The sequence below is a fragment of the Lygodium microphyllum genome, chromosome 8 (assembly GCF_053477565.2).
Source record: "Lygodium microphyllum isolate KBCC chromosome 8, Lygodium_microphyllum_v1.1.10, whole genome shotgun sequence".
Taxonomy (NCBI): Eukaryota; Viridiplantae; Streptophyta; class Polypodiopsida; order Schizaeales; family Lygodiaceae; genus Lygodium; species Lygodium microphyllum.
Window position 1 is genome coordinate 53593901 of NC_141142.1, and position 15083 is coordinate 53608983.

General features: G+C 42.2%; 1 protein-coding gene across 5 annotated transcripts in view; it reads left to right on the plus strand.

Moving 5' to 3' along the window:
- Positions 1–15083, plus strand: part of LOC148032288 (pleckstrin homology (PH) domain-containing protein) — a 242042-nt gene that overhangs the window by 137356 nt on the left and 89603 nt on the right. For all 5 annotated transcript variants that reach the window (XM_087682928.1, XM_087682929.1, XM_087682930.1 and 2 more), the window contains 6 exons: positions 106–436; positions 557–715; positions 841–1004; positions 4789–4972; positions 5471–5734; positions 5847–6044. In XM_087682928.1, the coding sequence (XP_087539054.1) occupies positions 106–436; positions 557–715; positions 841–1004; positions 4789–4972; positions 5471–5734; positions 5847–6044 (1300 nt within the window). The remainder of the gene's footprint in view (positions 1–105; positions 437–556; positions 716–840; positions 1005–4788; positions 4973–5470; positions 5735–5846; positions 6045–15083) is intronic.

Sequence of the window (15083 nt, forward strand, 5' to 3'; positions counted from 1 at the left end):
AGTGATACTTCTTCTTAGTAGAAGATAAGACACTATTCTTGCAACCAGAATATAAAGGAGTTCAGAGCTCGATTCATGCTTCCATGATTTGTATTTTTCATTCAGATATGAACCTCCAAGTGGGGTCATGGTGGTGCGGGGTCAGCCTGATGTGGAGTGGTGGGAAAAACCATTGTATTTTGAGGAGTATGGGGTCCTGAAACCACAATGGGCTGTACAGAAAGTCTCCTTTTGGTACCCTGTTGCTCCGCCCGGTTATTCTGCAGTTGGTTACATTGCAGCACTGGGTGATGATATTGATCAAGAGCTTGGTGAGTTGGTTGGTTGTGTTCGAAATGACCTCTTGCAACAAACACAATTCTTAAGCAAGCCGTGGATGCCTAAAAAATTCAGACGTGGTGATGAAGTTATGAGCATTTGGCTGGTGGATAATGTGGTAGTGATCTCTACTATGATATTAAGGGTTTCTTGTTTTAGAAATGCTTTTCTTTTAAGGTTCTGAGATCAATTGTGGATGCCTTGACTGCTTTACCGTTTTCTGTTGAAAAAATGTTAGGCACATACTTTTATTGTCCACAAGGGTATGAAGCCGCCACCTCGACACATGGCACTAGCAATTGTTGATGAGGAGAAAACTTGTGAGGTAGAAAATCTAGGTGTTGATGCAGAAGTGAAGGCTCTCTCAGTGGTGATCTATGATGATTTTCGGGGTTTGGTATGTCCTCTTGATATTTTCAAAGATGCTGGGCGCAGTGATACTTTTGTTGTGAGAGAGAGACATGATCTGATATTGGAAATTGTCTGTCTATTGATTGAATTTCATGTTTGTCCATTTTACAGATGGCTCCACTGCTGAATCTTACTCTGTCTAGCATAAATGCTAGCTCACATGGAAGATTGGATGCTCTATCCTCAACTGTGAACTTCTCATTCTCTGCACAGAGTTACAATGGAAAGTGTTATGCTTGGGAACCATTGATTGAGCCCTTTGAAGGTTTTGTGAGGTGAGAAATCATTATTTAACACCCAAAAAAGAGCAGTCAGTATATGAAGTGGTTATGCCTCTGGCTGGCTCATTTATTATGATTACTTTTGATTCTGCCACGGTGGACAGCAAAGATGGCAGATCAGTAGACATACATGTGATCATTAAGTACACATAGAGTTGGAGTCTAATGTCTTTTCACGTTGACTTGCTGAAACAGATGCCTGTATTGCTTCCCAAACAGACAAGTGGAGCATGCTTTGGGATGGAAGGAGCCTTAGTGGAGAGGGACCTATAAGATGCTTCAGCAAGCAGGCCTGAGGCTAGGTTGTGTCACTTTAATGGCAGTCTGTGAGCCAGGTGCCTTACCTGCTCTACAAGGGCAGAATCCATGACATTGATGTATGACATCATTTTTATAACACTTGGGTCTGCTCGTGGTTTGGTTAGAGCCATTTTTCCCATTTAGGTGCCTGCTATGTCCAGCTCAAAGGTTTGGGACCTTTTTGGAGCCTCACAATGTGCCATATTTTGAGGGCCTGTTTGCAGCTAGTCTTCAGTAGAGAACCCTTCAGTATGTGCCAGCATTGGCAAATCTCTGGATTTCTATCATACTTTCCGATTTTGGGATCAGCTATAGCGGCATTCATGTTGCTGTAGGGAGCTCAGAGAACTGTTCCTCCATCCCTGTAGGCCGTGTGTGTGTGTCAGCCTTTCTTCATGCTGCAGTATTGTATGCTCCCTTGTCTCCACACACCTTTGCCTTGGCTTTTCTGCCCCAGATTGCTACGAGAGACTTTATCATTTGATGCATTCTGGGAAGGCTCTCATTTTCTGCTGCAGCTTGGCTGTTTACATTTTCTGCTCCAGCATGCTGTTGGTGATGCTTTACAGATTCAAGTCAGCACACTGGCTTGTCAGAAAACTATCACTTGTCCGACCTGGGAGCAAGCTGATAGACAACCAAACTTTCGATTAGTTTCCATGTAGATCATGTGCAATGTTAAAGCTCAACAAGAATCATCAAAGCTCAAAAACATATAGCACCACACTCAAGAGCTTCACGTCAGCTTTCTTGATTTGTAATTTGAGATATTAGTTCTACCCAACAAGAGATGGTTGCATTACATTGGTTCAGATTGTTGGAAAAGATAGAAACCCTATTTGTGCACCATCCACTGTTAACAGCATTAAGCATGATATTGTCTTCTGCCTATTGAACACTATATCTGAACTCAGGATCAAACGTCCTGCTTGGCTGAGGGAAATTTCCTTAGGAAAGCCCAGTGGGGTTGCCTTCTTTACATGCTAGCTTTGTAAAGAATCCTGTGCTTTCCATGATGGGCCATCTACATCCTCCATCTTGCTGGTTGCATCAAGCAACTGGAAAGCTGAAAGCCAATGCTCACTTGAAGACCTCCATGTGGTAGAATCCAAAGAAGAGTGGCCTACCTTGGCCTAAAGTTCTCCTTGGATCCCGTCAGATGTCTGTTGAGAAAAGGTGAGTGAAGTGTAGTCTGTACCATTGTAGCGCAACAGTTGGAATGGCCATCATGCTTGTTCAAATCCTGCAACATATTCTGGTTACGTACCGCAAAAAGGGAGTTTCTGGATTGTAGTCTTTTTTTTTCCCCCCAAGAAAATGTGGCTAAATATATTACTCAAAAAGCTGATTACAACAAAGTGCTCAAGCTCAACAGAATAAACTGGAGCTGATGCAAAGTCACCACTACATCATGTATACAAGCCTCTCAGGGCGGTCTAGGGGGGATGGGGGCAAGGAGCCATGGGGGAGGGTTATATCACCAAACGGGACTGCCTGCTTGCAGCAGAAAGAATAGGCCGTGGCTGCCCCAGGTACGCATGAAGTGACCACGGAGATCTTGACACGCCCTAGACTCACCCTGCGCCTGCTCCCATCAGCCGCGGAGGGAGTGAATGATGGAGGTCCATATCTCTGCCAAGGTCGCAAGTGCTGAAAGTCTCTCTTTGCCGAAAGCCACCTGGCATCACGCCTTCCAAATATGCCATCCAGTAAGACTCCCTATGATCTCCCATATCTTTGAGCGGTCTACTGTGGGCTCTAGTACCTGGCGGATGGGTAAAGCCTCTTGACGAACCACTGCACATGACCCTGCCTCGATCATGAAAACCGTGTCTTGTATCCCGACCTCATACAAAAGGTGACGGCCCTGGCTAACTGCCTGCCAGTAGAAAGCTCCCCATGAAATACACCCAAGGCTGGAGGCTATACGTCGAAGGATACGGCATGCTCCTCTCCATACAAGCCGTGCCTCCTCACAAGACCAAAGGCAATGCTTTGGGGTTTCTAGAGGCTGCTGTGTGTAGTGCTTACAACCTCCTTTCTTCTGCATCTGGGCAAGCTAGCTTCCCACCGCCAAACCTCCATGTGCCACCAGCCATAAAAATACGACACCCTCCTCGGCCTCCAGCTATCCCATAGGCGGTGCTTGAAGGTCCGTCGCCGTGATGCTGTGCTCCGCCCAGTGTCTGCTGCGTGACGGCGCCCAATCCATATCCTTCTGCATCAGTACATGTCTGCCAATCTTGGTAGTGTATTCTAGGAGCTTGGGTGGCTTTTTTGCAACCGCAGAGGCCGGCCATAGCCACTCTCTTGGGTCCCACTCCAGCTCATCAAGTGGTCTACCCTCCCAGATCCAAAGGCGCCACTCCTTGAGCTCCATCCAGAAGACATAGGGGTCCAGTCGCCAGGTCTTCCCCTGAAGACCCACCACCCGAATCCTCCTCCATGAAAGGGTGGCAATCCCCTCATCCTGTTGCCCTCTCTCAAGGGCCAGACGTCCCCCCTCCTGAATGGTAAAGAAGGTCCCCTGGGAGGCGCTGCCCACTCTACCTGCCACTTGAAGAGGGATGCTTGCTGGAGAGAACCTGGCTGCCCATACCTCCCCGGCCTCTATCGGTTCTTGTATCGGGGGAGCAAGCCACTCCGAAGGTATTGCTGCGTCTATCTCTCTTCTCCTCAACTCCACTCCTCTCAAGCACCCTGATACTCGCTGTAGCACCTCTTTGTCTGCCATCCTGTACACCTCCCACCATGTCCTGATGGAGTGAGCCGGGCCGGCCTCTCTGACAGTTTGTTAAAATGGAATTCCTCGTGGTTTAATAAGACCTAAGTACAAGGAAGTCCTTGGTAAGCCTGAATTCCTCATGGTTGAAGAAATGATTTCTTCCTTTGCATCGAGATTCTCTTTCATGCATCAGAAAAGAACAGTGGTTCAAAAAGTGCATACACATGTGATTTGTTTCCTTATATTTGTTTTTTGGCATTTCAGATCTTGTGCATAGTGAGCACACTTCATTTTTTGGTTGTCTGCATTTTTGAAGCCCTCTAGGGGATTGTTGAGATTGATCTGTTGTATTATCATCTTAATAAAGAGCTGTTCTGTTAGGGGATTTTTGTGAACCTTGGTAAGCCCGAATTCCTCATGGTTAAAGAAATGAATTCTTCCTTTGCATTGAGATTCTCTTTCATGCATCAGAAAAGAACAGTGGTTCAAAAAGTGCATACACGTGTGATTTTTTTCCTTTCATTTGTTTTTGGCATTTCAGATCTTGTGCACGGTGAGCACACTTTATTTTTTGGTTGTCTGCATTTTTAAAGCCCTGTAGGGGATTGTTGCGATTGATCTGTTGTATTAGCATCTTAAGAAAGAGCTGTTCTGTTAGGGGATTTTTGTGAACTAATTAAAAAATAAGGAATTCTACACCTAAAGAAAAGAGTGGCTGTTACGTTGATAAGTATCTCTGTTCTGTTGTTCCAGACATGAGTTCAAACAGAACTTGTCCCCTGTGGGACCACATGGGATGGACACACGATTGAAGTTTGTTTCTACTACCTCAGTCAATGCTAACGTTTCTGTAACAAACCTAAATATGCTGCTGGAAGCTTATGCCAGTTGGAACAAGCTCTCTGAAATGATGGAAATTACTAAAGGCGGCTGTGTGGTAAGTCATCTCAGCTAGTGTGAAGAATAAATATTCTAGCGTGTATGGTTCATGCCTTTTTCTTGTGTCTATGTGAGAAGAAAAAAGAACATTGTTTTGTGATAACATTTTTTACATACAAAAGGGTGTCATATAAAGGGGTTATTTACAAATTGAATTAAAAAAGGAGTGTGTTTTATTCAAGGAATATTCACAGACAAGGATATTTATAAATAGGCCTTGAACACACATGATATAAAGGATATATATATAGTGAATCCCCCAAGAGAGCATCAACCTCTTGAGTCCCAGAAAAATAAGATGTTTTCGTAGGCAGTAGATCCTTCTTTACAAGAGAAGCTAGATGATCTATTAGAAGACCAATCTACTAAAATATGATAAACACAAAATGGTGACATATAAAAGATACCGTAAATGCACGTGTTAAGAAGCAAGCACGGGTAGTTCACGGTTTTTGTCGTTGTGGAATCTTAAAATACTGCATTTGTGACTGTGAAGGTTGAAAGAGCTACTTCTACGGTGAAGAAGTCTGCTTTGGACTTCAGGCGTAAGAAGAGTTTCCAAGTGATTCATCATAACAAGCTGGTTGAGGATCTTTTGATACGTTGCATGGATATCAATGGAAAACCCAAAATAGTACCCCTGCCATCTGGCCAATCAGCAGCCTTAGATTTGCCCACTTCTAGCGGTATATTAGATCCAAATTTAAAGGGAAGTGCAAGCAGGTACAGGATTGTGATGATTCTGATTGGCTATGCAGAGGTATGATTAGCATGAGTGGACAAGGAAGTATTTCAGCAATACATGATTTATGTGTTTTGGTGAAATGCTTATGTTTGCATTGTGTTGAGTGTGCCTATACTCGGATTTGTAGGTGCTTCATGATGGTGAATTTGGGGAACAGAGATACATGGCAACGTTGCGCATCTATCCTCAATTGCAAATCTCTGATAACCGTCAGCTAGAACTGCAGAGTGCACGGACTCGGGCTGTGGTGCCAAATGCTAAATCAGAGACTGGTACAATTTTGGTTGAATGGAACGAAGTTTTCTCCTTTGAAGTGGGATTCGAGGTGAGAAGACTTATGAAAATAGCTGTATTTTTTGTGATTTATCATATCCTGCTCATTATCTGTCTTGTTTTGGAAGGGGGCCAGGAGGTGGGGTGGTGGTTTTGAGTTTTGCGATATGATGCATTCCTAATAGTTTTGCAAGTATTAACTGCATGTAGGAGACCTTTTTCTTCCCCTTTTTTTGGGGGTGAGGGGGTTTTCATATGTTTTGGAATTGTTTTAGCAGTTATGAATAATGATAATTGTATTATTCTGACAATTTCTATAACTTCTTAATGGGACTTTATGGGGCCAATCATACCAGCCAACACATTGTATTTTCACAGGATTAATCTTGATATATCTGATGTCTGTTTTCTGAAAGAGATTGTCACTGGTGGTGGCTTAAGTCACATTTGGGGCAAGAAAAGATCACACTTTAGGCTTGAAAAGAAATTGCCCTGTCAGGCGTATAGAAATAGGAATACATTCCCAAGAGGAGGATACAGGGAATGTAAACATTAATTCTTTGCGCTGGCTAACTCCTGTAGGAGAGGAATCACTGATATGCTAGAAGGGCACCTGCACCTGTGTTCTTATTAACTAGTCTTGCTTGGTTAGCCCTTTTTTGTTTGACGTTGTATGCAGTCCTTTTTCTCCAAGTTTTCTTGATAGTGTTTACGTGTTGCAGGGGTCATTATATTTTTATAGTGTTTTCTTTTGGTGGGGTTTTGTTTCTTTTTTTTTCCGCATGTTGCTGATATCATTGTTTTTTGGGTGGAGCTGTTTGTTTTTTTGTTTGCCTTTTTTTGAGTCATTACAAAATAAAATTTGTCTGTATCTTGCCTCTTTCTTTTAGAAACTGATTTTGTTCCAGAATGATGGTGTGCAGAAAGGCCGCATTCAGATCAGAAAACCTTGACAGTTGAGGTAGAAATATCTTAGGGTGGGTGCGTGGGTGTGTTTTTTGGGGGGGGGGGGGGGGGCGGGGGGGGGGGGGGGGGGGGAACGTGGTTTTGTGTGTGTGCGTAGTGTTTAAACAATTTAGAGGCCAATGGTGATGAGTTGATGTGAAGTTGCCTGGGCCACTAAAAGAGGATCTGCTTGTTGTATGAGGATAGCAGGGGAGCATCTGCCTCTTGGTTTCAGATCACGAGGCACAATTGATCTGACTCCTGAGTACATGGGAACTCATGGGGCTTTAGGAGAGTGCCATAGATGGAGGGCATGTCCAACATACAGTATGATAGTTCTGGACAACCAGAGGGAGTTAGGTCATATTACTAGTTTACCATTACCTGAGAACTGGTTCATATGGTGCAGCCCCAAGTAACTAATGAACAACAAGGCTTTGTTGAAAGGGAACTGTGTGATAAGATTGTGTTGACCAAATATAGTGGCCATTCATTATCAGTGGTGGCTGATTTGGAAGAGTGGACTTCAAAGTTAGAGTCCTATTTTGACATTTTCCCTAGGTCAGATGACCAAAAGATTCACTTCGCTACACTTCACCTTGAGGGCTTTGCTCATACATGCTGGAGGTAGATAAAGAGGGAAAATCAGTAGATTGATAGTTGGGAGGAATTCAAAGCTAAGATGCCCATGCTAGTCATGATTTTACTCCTACATCTACCATTTTGATTATCTATGCATCCAACACCTCTGCACATACTCCTATGCACCAAAGTTATCCAGACAAATGTGGAACCTACCTAAGTGATTCCCTCCCACTTCTCATGTGAGGGAAGTGTGACATGTGGCACAAAAGATCCCGTGTTTCATTGAGCCCCTTTAAAACAACACACTTTTTATAATTTAAAAAATTCACTTTATACCACCAAAATCCTTTTTTCTACAAGGTATAAGTGAGTTGGCACACTTGCTCATATAGTTGCTTGGGGGAATTTATGACTTTAGGGGAGTCATAGTTGTCAGGTACGAAAGGTGTGATATGGTACGGTATGATAAAATACGGTACTAATGGTACGATATTAGTATGAAAAAAAATTAAGACGTTTTTTTAAATAACAAAAACCATAAATCATTAATTGATAGATAATAGAATACGTGTTTAAAGTGGAAATAGCCATTTCATTACAGAATAAGATGAATACATGAGGGTGACCATTGAGGTGCATGGGCTGCGCAAAATATGTGATACAACTACAATTGAGTATATCTGATACAAAAAAAAGAGAGACCTATGAATCTATGATGAGGCATCACTCTCATCATCATCATCATCAAAACCATCTGAGTGCTGATCAAGAGAGTTTGAAGATGACTCCTCGGCATCCGATGATGAGACACACTCATACACATCCTCATTGGTGAGGTCACCATCATCATCGAATGATGGCTTCCTAGGTGGCAGTTGTGTAGGCAAGGGGGTGATGTCATCATGAGGCACAGGATGTGAGCTACTAGAGCTTTGCCTTACATATGTCTGCAAGCCACTTGAACCACCCCTCCTTATTGATGGAGGGCGTCGAATGACTATGCCCCTACTACCACCTACTGGAACTCCTCGCCCACAAGCACGTTGACTGCGAGTGTCATGAGTATCTGCTGCTATAAGCTCTCTCTATAGAGCTCTGCAAAAATCATCTCCTTCTCCTCGTCCACCTCCTTATGTATACCTCGAAGAGTGTCACTCGTCAACTTGAATGTACCAACATTCACCTACACAATGCGGTGATGCACGTAAGATTGATCATTGTAAATGCTAAAGTCTAAATTGTAAAGTATAAACTTCAAAGTTTCAAGTTTAAAAGTTAAAACAACAAATTTTAAATGTTATGGTTTAAGTGTTTAAACTTTAGTTGCTTCGGACTACCCATGCTCATCATAGCCCTCATCATGCGTAAGTTAGTGCGGCAATAAACTAGCCGTTCTAACTGTCGTGTGCTAAGCTAATTGCAAATCTTTGTGTGAATGAGAGAATAGGCACTCCAATTTCTCTCACATGCACCCGAAGAGCAATCCTAGGCAAGGACCCTCATGGCCGAGGGCTGAAGGGTCTCCAATGTGTATCCAAAGTTTTGCCACCAAAATAAAGGCTTCACAAGTGATTCTTTCCTTCAACAAGTGGGAGAAGCAAAAGCCACATGTTCTCTTTGATCTGCATAGCATCCTAGCTCCTCCAGCACTGCATTGTGGTCATCCACAGGGACCACACGAGTCAAATAAGCAATAGAGTGCACAGTGGAATGCGGAAGACGACGGAGGAAACACTCAAAATCAAGACAATCTGCGAATCAAGCACACACCGAATGACAAAGATGATAGATCCGAACGAGGTGTAGACGAGATAGTCATGCTGGTATGGAGACAGTATGACGGTAACGCAGAACTTGAAGACAAAAATGAAATGAAAGCTTCAGGGACAAGATTAGAACTCTCTGAGTAAAAAGTGCTTGCTCTTGTTGAAAGCTTGAACTTGAAAATACACTTGGAAGTATGTAAGCTTATGTTACAATGAGTTACAATGTGAGCCTTATATAGACCTTGGGTGGAGAAGCAATTGCTTTCCCGCGTAAAGAAATGGGAGTGGGGTGAGCTGTAAAGAAGATGCCTTTAGGCGGGGACCGAAGTAACCTTTTGTTCCCTATTTCATTTGGTGTCTTTTCTGTTAGGTAGCCGGGTACATGCTTTAAATCAGTCCTGATGGTGAAAGGGACGAATTCTATGAAAAACCGAAAGGCTTTAATGGCCTTAATCATGGCGAGGATTTCTCGCTGATAGGATGGGTAGTTCTTTTGAGTAGTGGAGAATAATCATGATGCGTATTTGCATGGGCGTAGCTCTGAAAATTTCTCCTCACAGAGACATGCACCCCAGTTGGAATCTGAAGCATCCGTGTAGAGGATGAGAGGATGACCACTTGGCAATCTGAGTGGCAGGAGATTGCTGATCAATCTCTTGATATTCTGCACTGCTACAGTGTGGATGTCTTGCCAGTGAAAATTGTCCTTCTTCAATAGAGGATACAATTCCTTGGAAAACAAGGCAATATTGGGTATAGATGAGTTGACCCAATTGAAACAACTGAGAAACTGTTGAAGCTGTTTAACAGAAGTTAGCTGATTTGGCATATCTAGAAATTTCTTTGAAATATGGTCTTGAAGCTTGATTTGGTTAATCTCAATACCCAAAAATTCAGTGGATATTTGGAACATGACTAATTTGGTTGGTGACAATAACATTCCTGCATTTTCCATTGCTTTAGCAAATTCCTGAAGATAATTCAAATGATCCTGCACAATGTCTGAAAAGACTAAAACATCATCTATATAGGTCAAACAAAACGGGAATTTTCCAAACACTGAATCTGTCTATTCTTGGAACTTAGTTGGAGCAATCTTAATGCCGAATGAAAGGATTGTCCATTGATAGTGTCCCTGAGGGACGTAGAAAGCGGTCTTGTACCGGTCTTCTTCCTTTAGGGGCAATTGCAAAAAATCAGATTTAAGATCAAACTTGATAAATATACTTGCTTTTTTGATTTTCTTTAACAACAAATCTTTTAGTGGAATTGGGTGTCCGTGCTGTCAAGATTGTGGGAGAGAAGGAAAGAGTCTCACTTGTAGCTTTCTTGCTTGCACAATGGGGGAATACACACAAAGGTGGAGGCTGAAAACAGTTTTCCTCTTCTTAGTTGTGTAAGCCAAAAGAACTCAAGTACATAGAAATAGAAGAATCCTATATATGGATCTCAAACCAAAGTCAACTAACTAAAGTGACATACTAACTGAGCCACGAACTAGAGTAGATAAGGATAGCTGTCATCTAGCTATTATTCATGGGCGGTGTACCAATCGCATCTGCCAACTAACAAGTCGGTAGCATAAATGCACAATGGTCACCCTGGCATATCACGAGTGGAGCTGGATATCTCAACACTCTCCCTCGAGCTCAATCCCAATTCCTGCACACCAAGCAGGTCTCTGAACTTGCGCAGCTTCTCTGCGCCCAATGCCTTCGTGAATATGTCAGCTATCTGATCCTCTGTGCTGACATAAACTAGATCAATAAGACCTAGTAAAACCCTCTCCCGCACATAGTGATAATGCACCTCAATGTGCTTTGTTCTAGCATGATAGACTGGGTTATTTGCCAAGTGTATACTACTCATGTTGTCACAATAAATGACAACTGGCCCATCTGTAGGCTGATGCATATTATAAAGTAGCTTATGCAACCAAGCTACCTCACATGCAGCCATTGCTGCGCCCCTGTACTCAGCCTCTGTGCTCGATAAGGCAACTGTAGGCTGTTTCTTGCTGCTCCCAGTGACTGGAGTACTCCCAAAAGAGAACATATATCCACTGGTAGATCGTCTATTAGAAATACTACCAGCCCAATCAGCATCAGTGTATCCATGCAACTGTATCTGAACGCCAGTCTCATAAAGTAGTCCATACTGCAATGTGGACTTCACATACTTGAGTATGTGTCTAGCCGCATCCAAATGCAGTTTCCTTGGAGCTTGCATAAACTGACTTACCAATTCAAGAACATAGCTCAAATCTGGCCTGGTAATAGTCATATAAATCAAACTTCCTACTATGCGTTTGTACATATTAGGGTCTTCCAGAAGCTCACCTGCATCTGCGCTCAGCTTCACATTCTGCTCCAAAGGAACTGAAATAGGCTTACAGCCTGTCATCCCATATTTGGACAGCATGTCCAATCCATACTGCCTCTGCAAGAGCCGTATCCCACTTGGTGATCTAATCACCTCAATGCCCAAGAAATAACGCAGCTCTCCTAAATCCTTCATCTCAAACTTCTGCTTTTATAGCATTTTCACGTGAAGGATATCTTGATCACTGTCACCTGTCATAATCAAATCATCAACATAAATGACAAGTAGCATAATACCTTTCTCTGTTTTTCTCACATAAAGTGAGAAATTTGCCTTGGAAATCTGAAAGCCAATAGTGACAAGATACTGTCCTATCTTGTCAGACCATACTCTAGGTGCTTGCTTCAAGCCATACAAGGCTTTCTTCAACCTGCAAACAAACTCAGGATAAACAGCATGCACATAACCTGGTGGCTGCTCCATATATACCTCTTCTTGCAAATCACCATGCAAGAAGGCATTCTTTATATCCATCTGATGTAAAGACCATCCCTTTGATGCAGCCATAGCAATGATTGCTCTTACGGTTGCCATCCTTGCAGCCGGACTGAATGTTTCTTTATAATCAATGCCATATGTTTGTGCATACCCCTTGACTACTAATTTTGCCTTGTATCTATTCACAGAACCATCTGCATTGTGTTTCACCTTATAAACCCACTTACAACCAATTGCATTCTTATCTTTAGGCAAATGTACCAATTCCCATGTGGCATTTGCTTCCAAGGCATCCATTTTTTCATCCATGGCTTTCTCCCATTTTTCTTTTCCCATGGCTTGCTCAAAAGAAGTGGGTTCTGGTTCCTATATCACTTTGACCATATATGCATAGTGAATGGCTGTAAATCCATCATATTTCAGCCTATCCACAGGATACCTAGCTCTGGTAGACCTGCGCAAAGTAGATTCACTCCCCGGTGCTCTCAAAACATCCCTGGTCTTCCTTACTCCAGGTGTAACAATAGAAGGAATACCCAACTCATCATCAATGCTCTGTTCTGAGCCACTGGATTCACCATCCACATAAGAGTAACTTGCATTCACATCAAACATGGGCTGATCTATCTTTTCTTTTTCTTTTCGTGATACCTGCATACCACTATCTGCATTGCTTTGAGAAGATTCTCCTGATCTCAATCTGCCTGTCCATGGCGAAGAGTATGAACCACTGCTAGAGGACGCTCCAGGTCCACTAATATCTTGTGATTGTTGATGTGAATTCTGTGCAGCATTACCATTTTGTGCATCTACATTATCAATCACATTTACTGGTTTATACCAGCTACTCATCTCATAAAAAAAAAATCTTTGCTCACTGTAAACTTACGAGTAGAAGGGTTATAGCATCTATACCCTTTTTGCTGTAGAGAATAACCAATAAAGATGCACTTCTCAGCTTTTGGATCCAACTTGGATCTCAACTCATCTGGCACATGAACACAAGCAATGCAACAAAAAATCTTCAAATGAGAAATATTTGGTTTCCTACCAGTATACCTCTCCTCTAGAGTCATCCCATGTATTGCTACAGTGGGAGTCCTGTTCATTATGTAGACTGCTGTAGCAACTGCTTCAGTCTAGTAAAAATCTGGCAAGTCTTTTTCATTGAGCATGGCACGAGATACCTCTCCAATATGCCTGTTTTTCCTTTCTGCAATTTCATTTTGTTGTAGGGTATGACTGCATGAATATTGCTGCTTTATGCCATGCTCCTGCAGGAACCTTGCAAACTTATTTGAGAGGTACTCTTCCCCTCCATCTGACCTTAGGCATTTTATTTGCAGGCCTGTTTCTTTTTCAACCATAGCTTTAAGAGTTTTGAAATGCACAATGGTCACCCTGGCATATCACGAGTGGAGCTCGATATCTCAACACATGCCCAATTAGATATTTGTTCATTGGCTTGTAATTAATGACCATTCTTTTCTTGCCTCTTTTCTGTTCGGAGTGCTTGTTGACGTAAAACGCCTAACAAGCCTAGGGGGTGTTAGTTGGCTCAATCAAACCTTTTGCCAACAAAGATTCTATTTCTTCTTTGCATAATACTAAATCTTCTTTTTTTCATGTCGAGGTGAACTACCTTAGTGGGGATACCATTCTGCTGCATAGACAGAGATATAGCAAATTTTCTTCTCTTCTCTCTGAACATTAAGGGGTCTTCATGCATGAATTGCTGAAGATGCTTTTGCATTTCTTGTATCTGGCCATCATATTTTTTTTAATTCTTGTTTTATCCAGTGTTTCCTAGCACTTATTTTGGTTGGGCTGATAGATTCAGTTGTAGAGTAAACTGATCTATCAACTTTGGGAGTCAGGGCAATTCTACCTTCTTTCCATTGTAAGAAATGCCAAAACGATTGGACCAAAATGTATAAGGAACAAGATGCTGGAGAATATCAGTGGCTATCAATAAGTCGTACCTCATTTGATGCATGAGCGGAATCTCAATAGGTACTTTGACCTTTCCAAAATGGAGGTAAGCTTGAGTCACGTGGATGAGCGTGATCTTCTTCTTGTTGGATAATTCAACAATGATTGGAATAGTTGCTTTGATGCACTTCTTGGGGAATAGCTCAAATGGAGCTATAGTGAGACTTGAACCTGTGTGAAGTAAGGCATCTACATACAATGAAAACTGGGGCATATTCTTGAGTTGAACACATACCATGGGGATAGGGCCTCCTGTGTCCAATGCATTGACTTTGAAAGTCTGTGACTTTGATAGTCTAATCTGATTGATTGGATCTGATGGTGGTGAAGTAGCTGTAGCCTGAGAGGTGGATGGTATATCGTGAAGTTCTCTCAATATAGTTGTATTTCCTTTTGCCAATTCTTTTTAACTAGAAAGAATCCTTCTATACACCTTACAGGGTGAATGAATTTCTTGCTGCATCTGAGTAAAGGCATTTACCATTTCTTCGCCTGTCTGCTGGGTAGAAGTGGTTTTGGATGATAAGGACTGAAGTAGTTGTGATGCTGTCTTTGGGTGATGCATGTTTTCCAACTTATATGGTAAGAACATATTTGCCTGATTCTTAGTCTCAAGCCGTAGAGTTCCTGGCTTTGGTAAGTCGTGTGGATTATTGAAGAACTCCTGTCTGATTTTGTTTTTGTGTTTCTTATGCTTGGATGACGATGTGTTTGAATCATCCGATACACTTGATGACTCTGTAGAAACAACCTTGATGTGCTTTCCTTTTGATTTTTGGGAGAAATCATGTTTGGGGTAAGAAGTAAAAGCTGATGCTATGAAATTACCTTTCTTATCTCCTAGGAAATAAGTCTCGTGAGCATTTACAAGATGAAAAGTTGCTGAGTTGATTGTATCATCATTGGTATTCTTTGTGACATTTGATACTGTGTCTTCTTCTGAAGTTGTTCCTTCTGAAGTATCTTCATGTGTTGTATGTCAA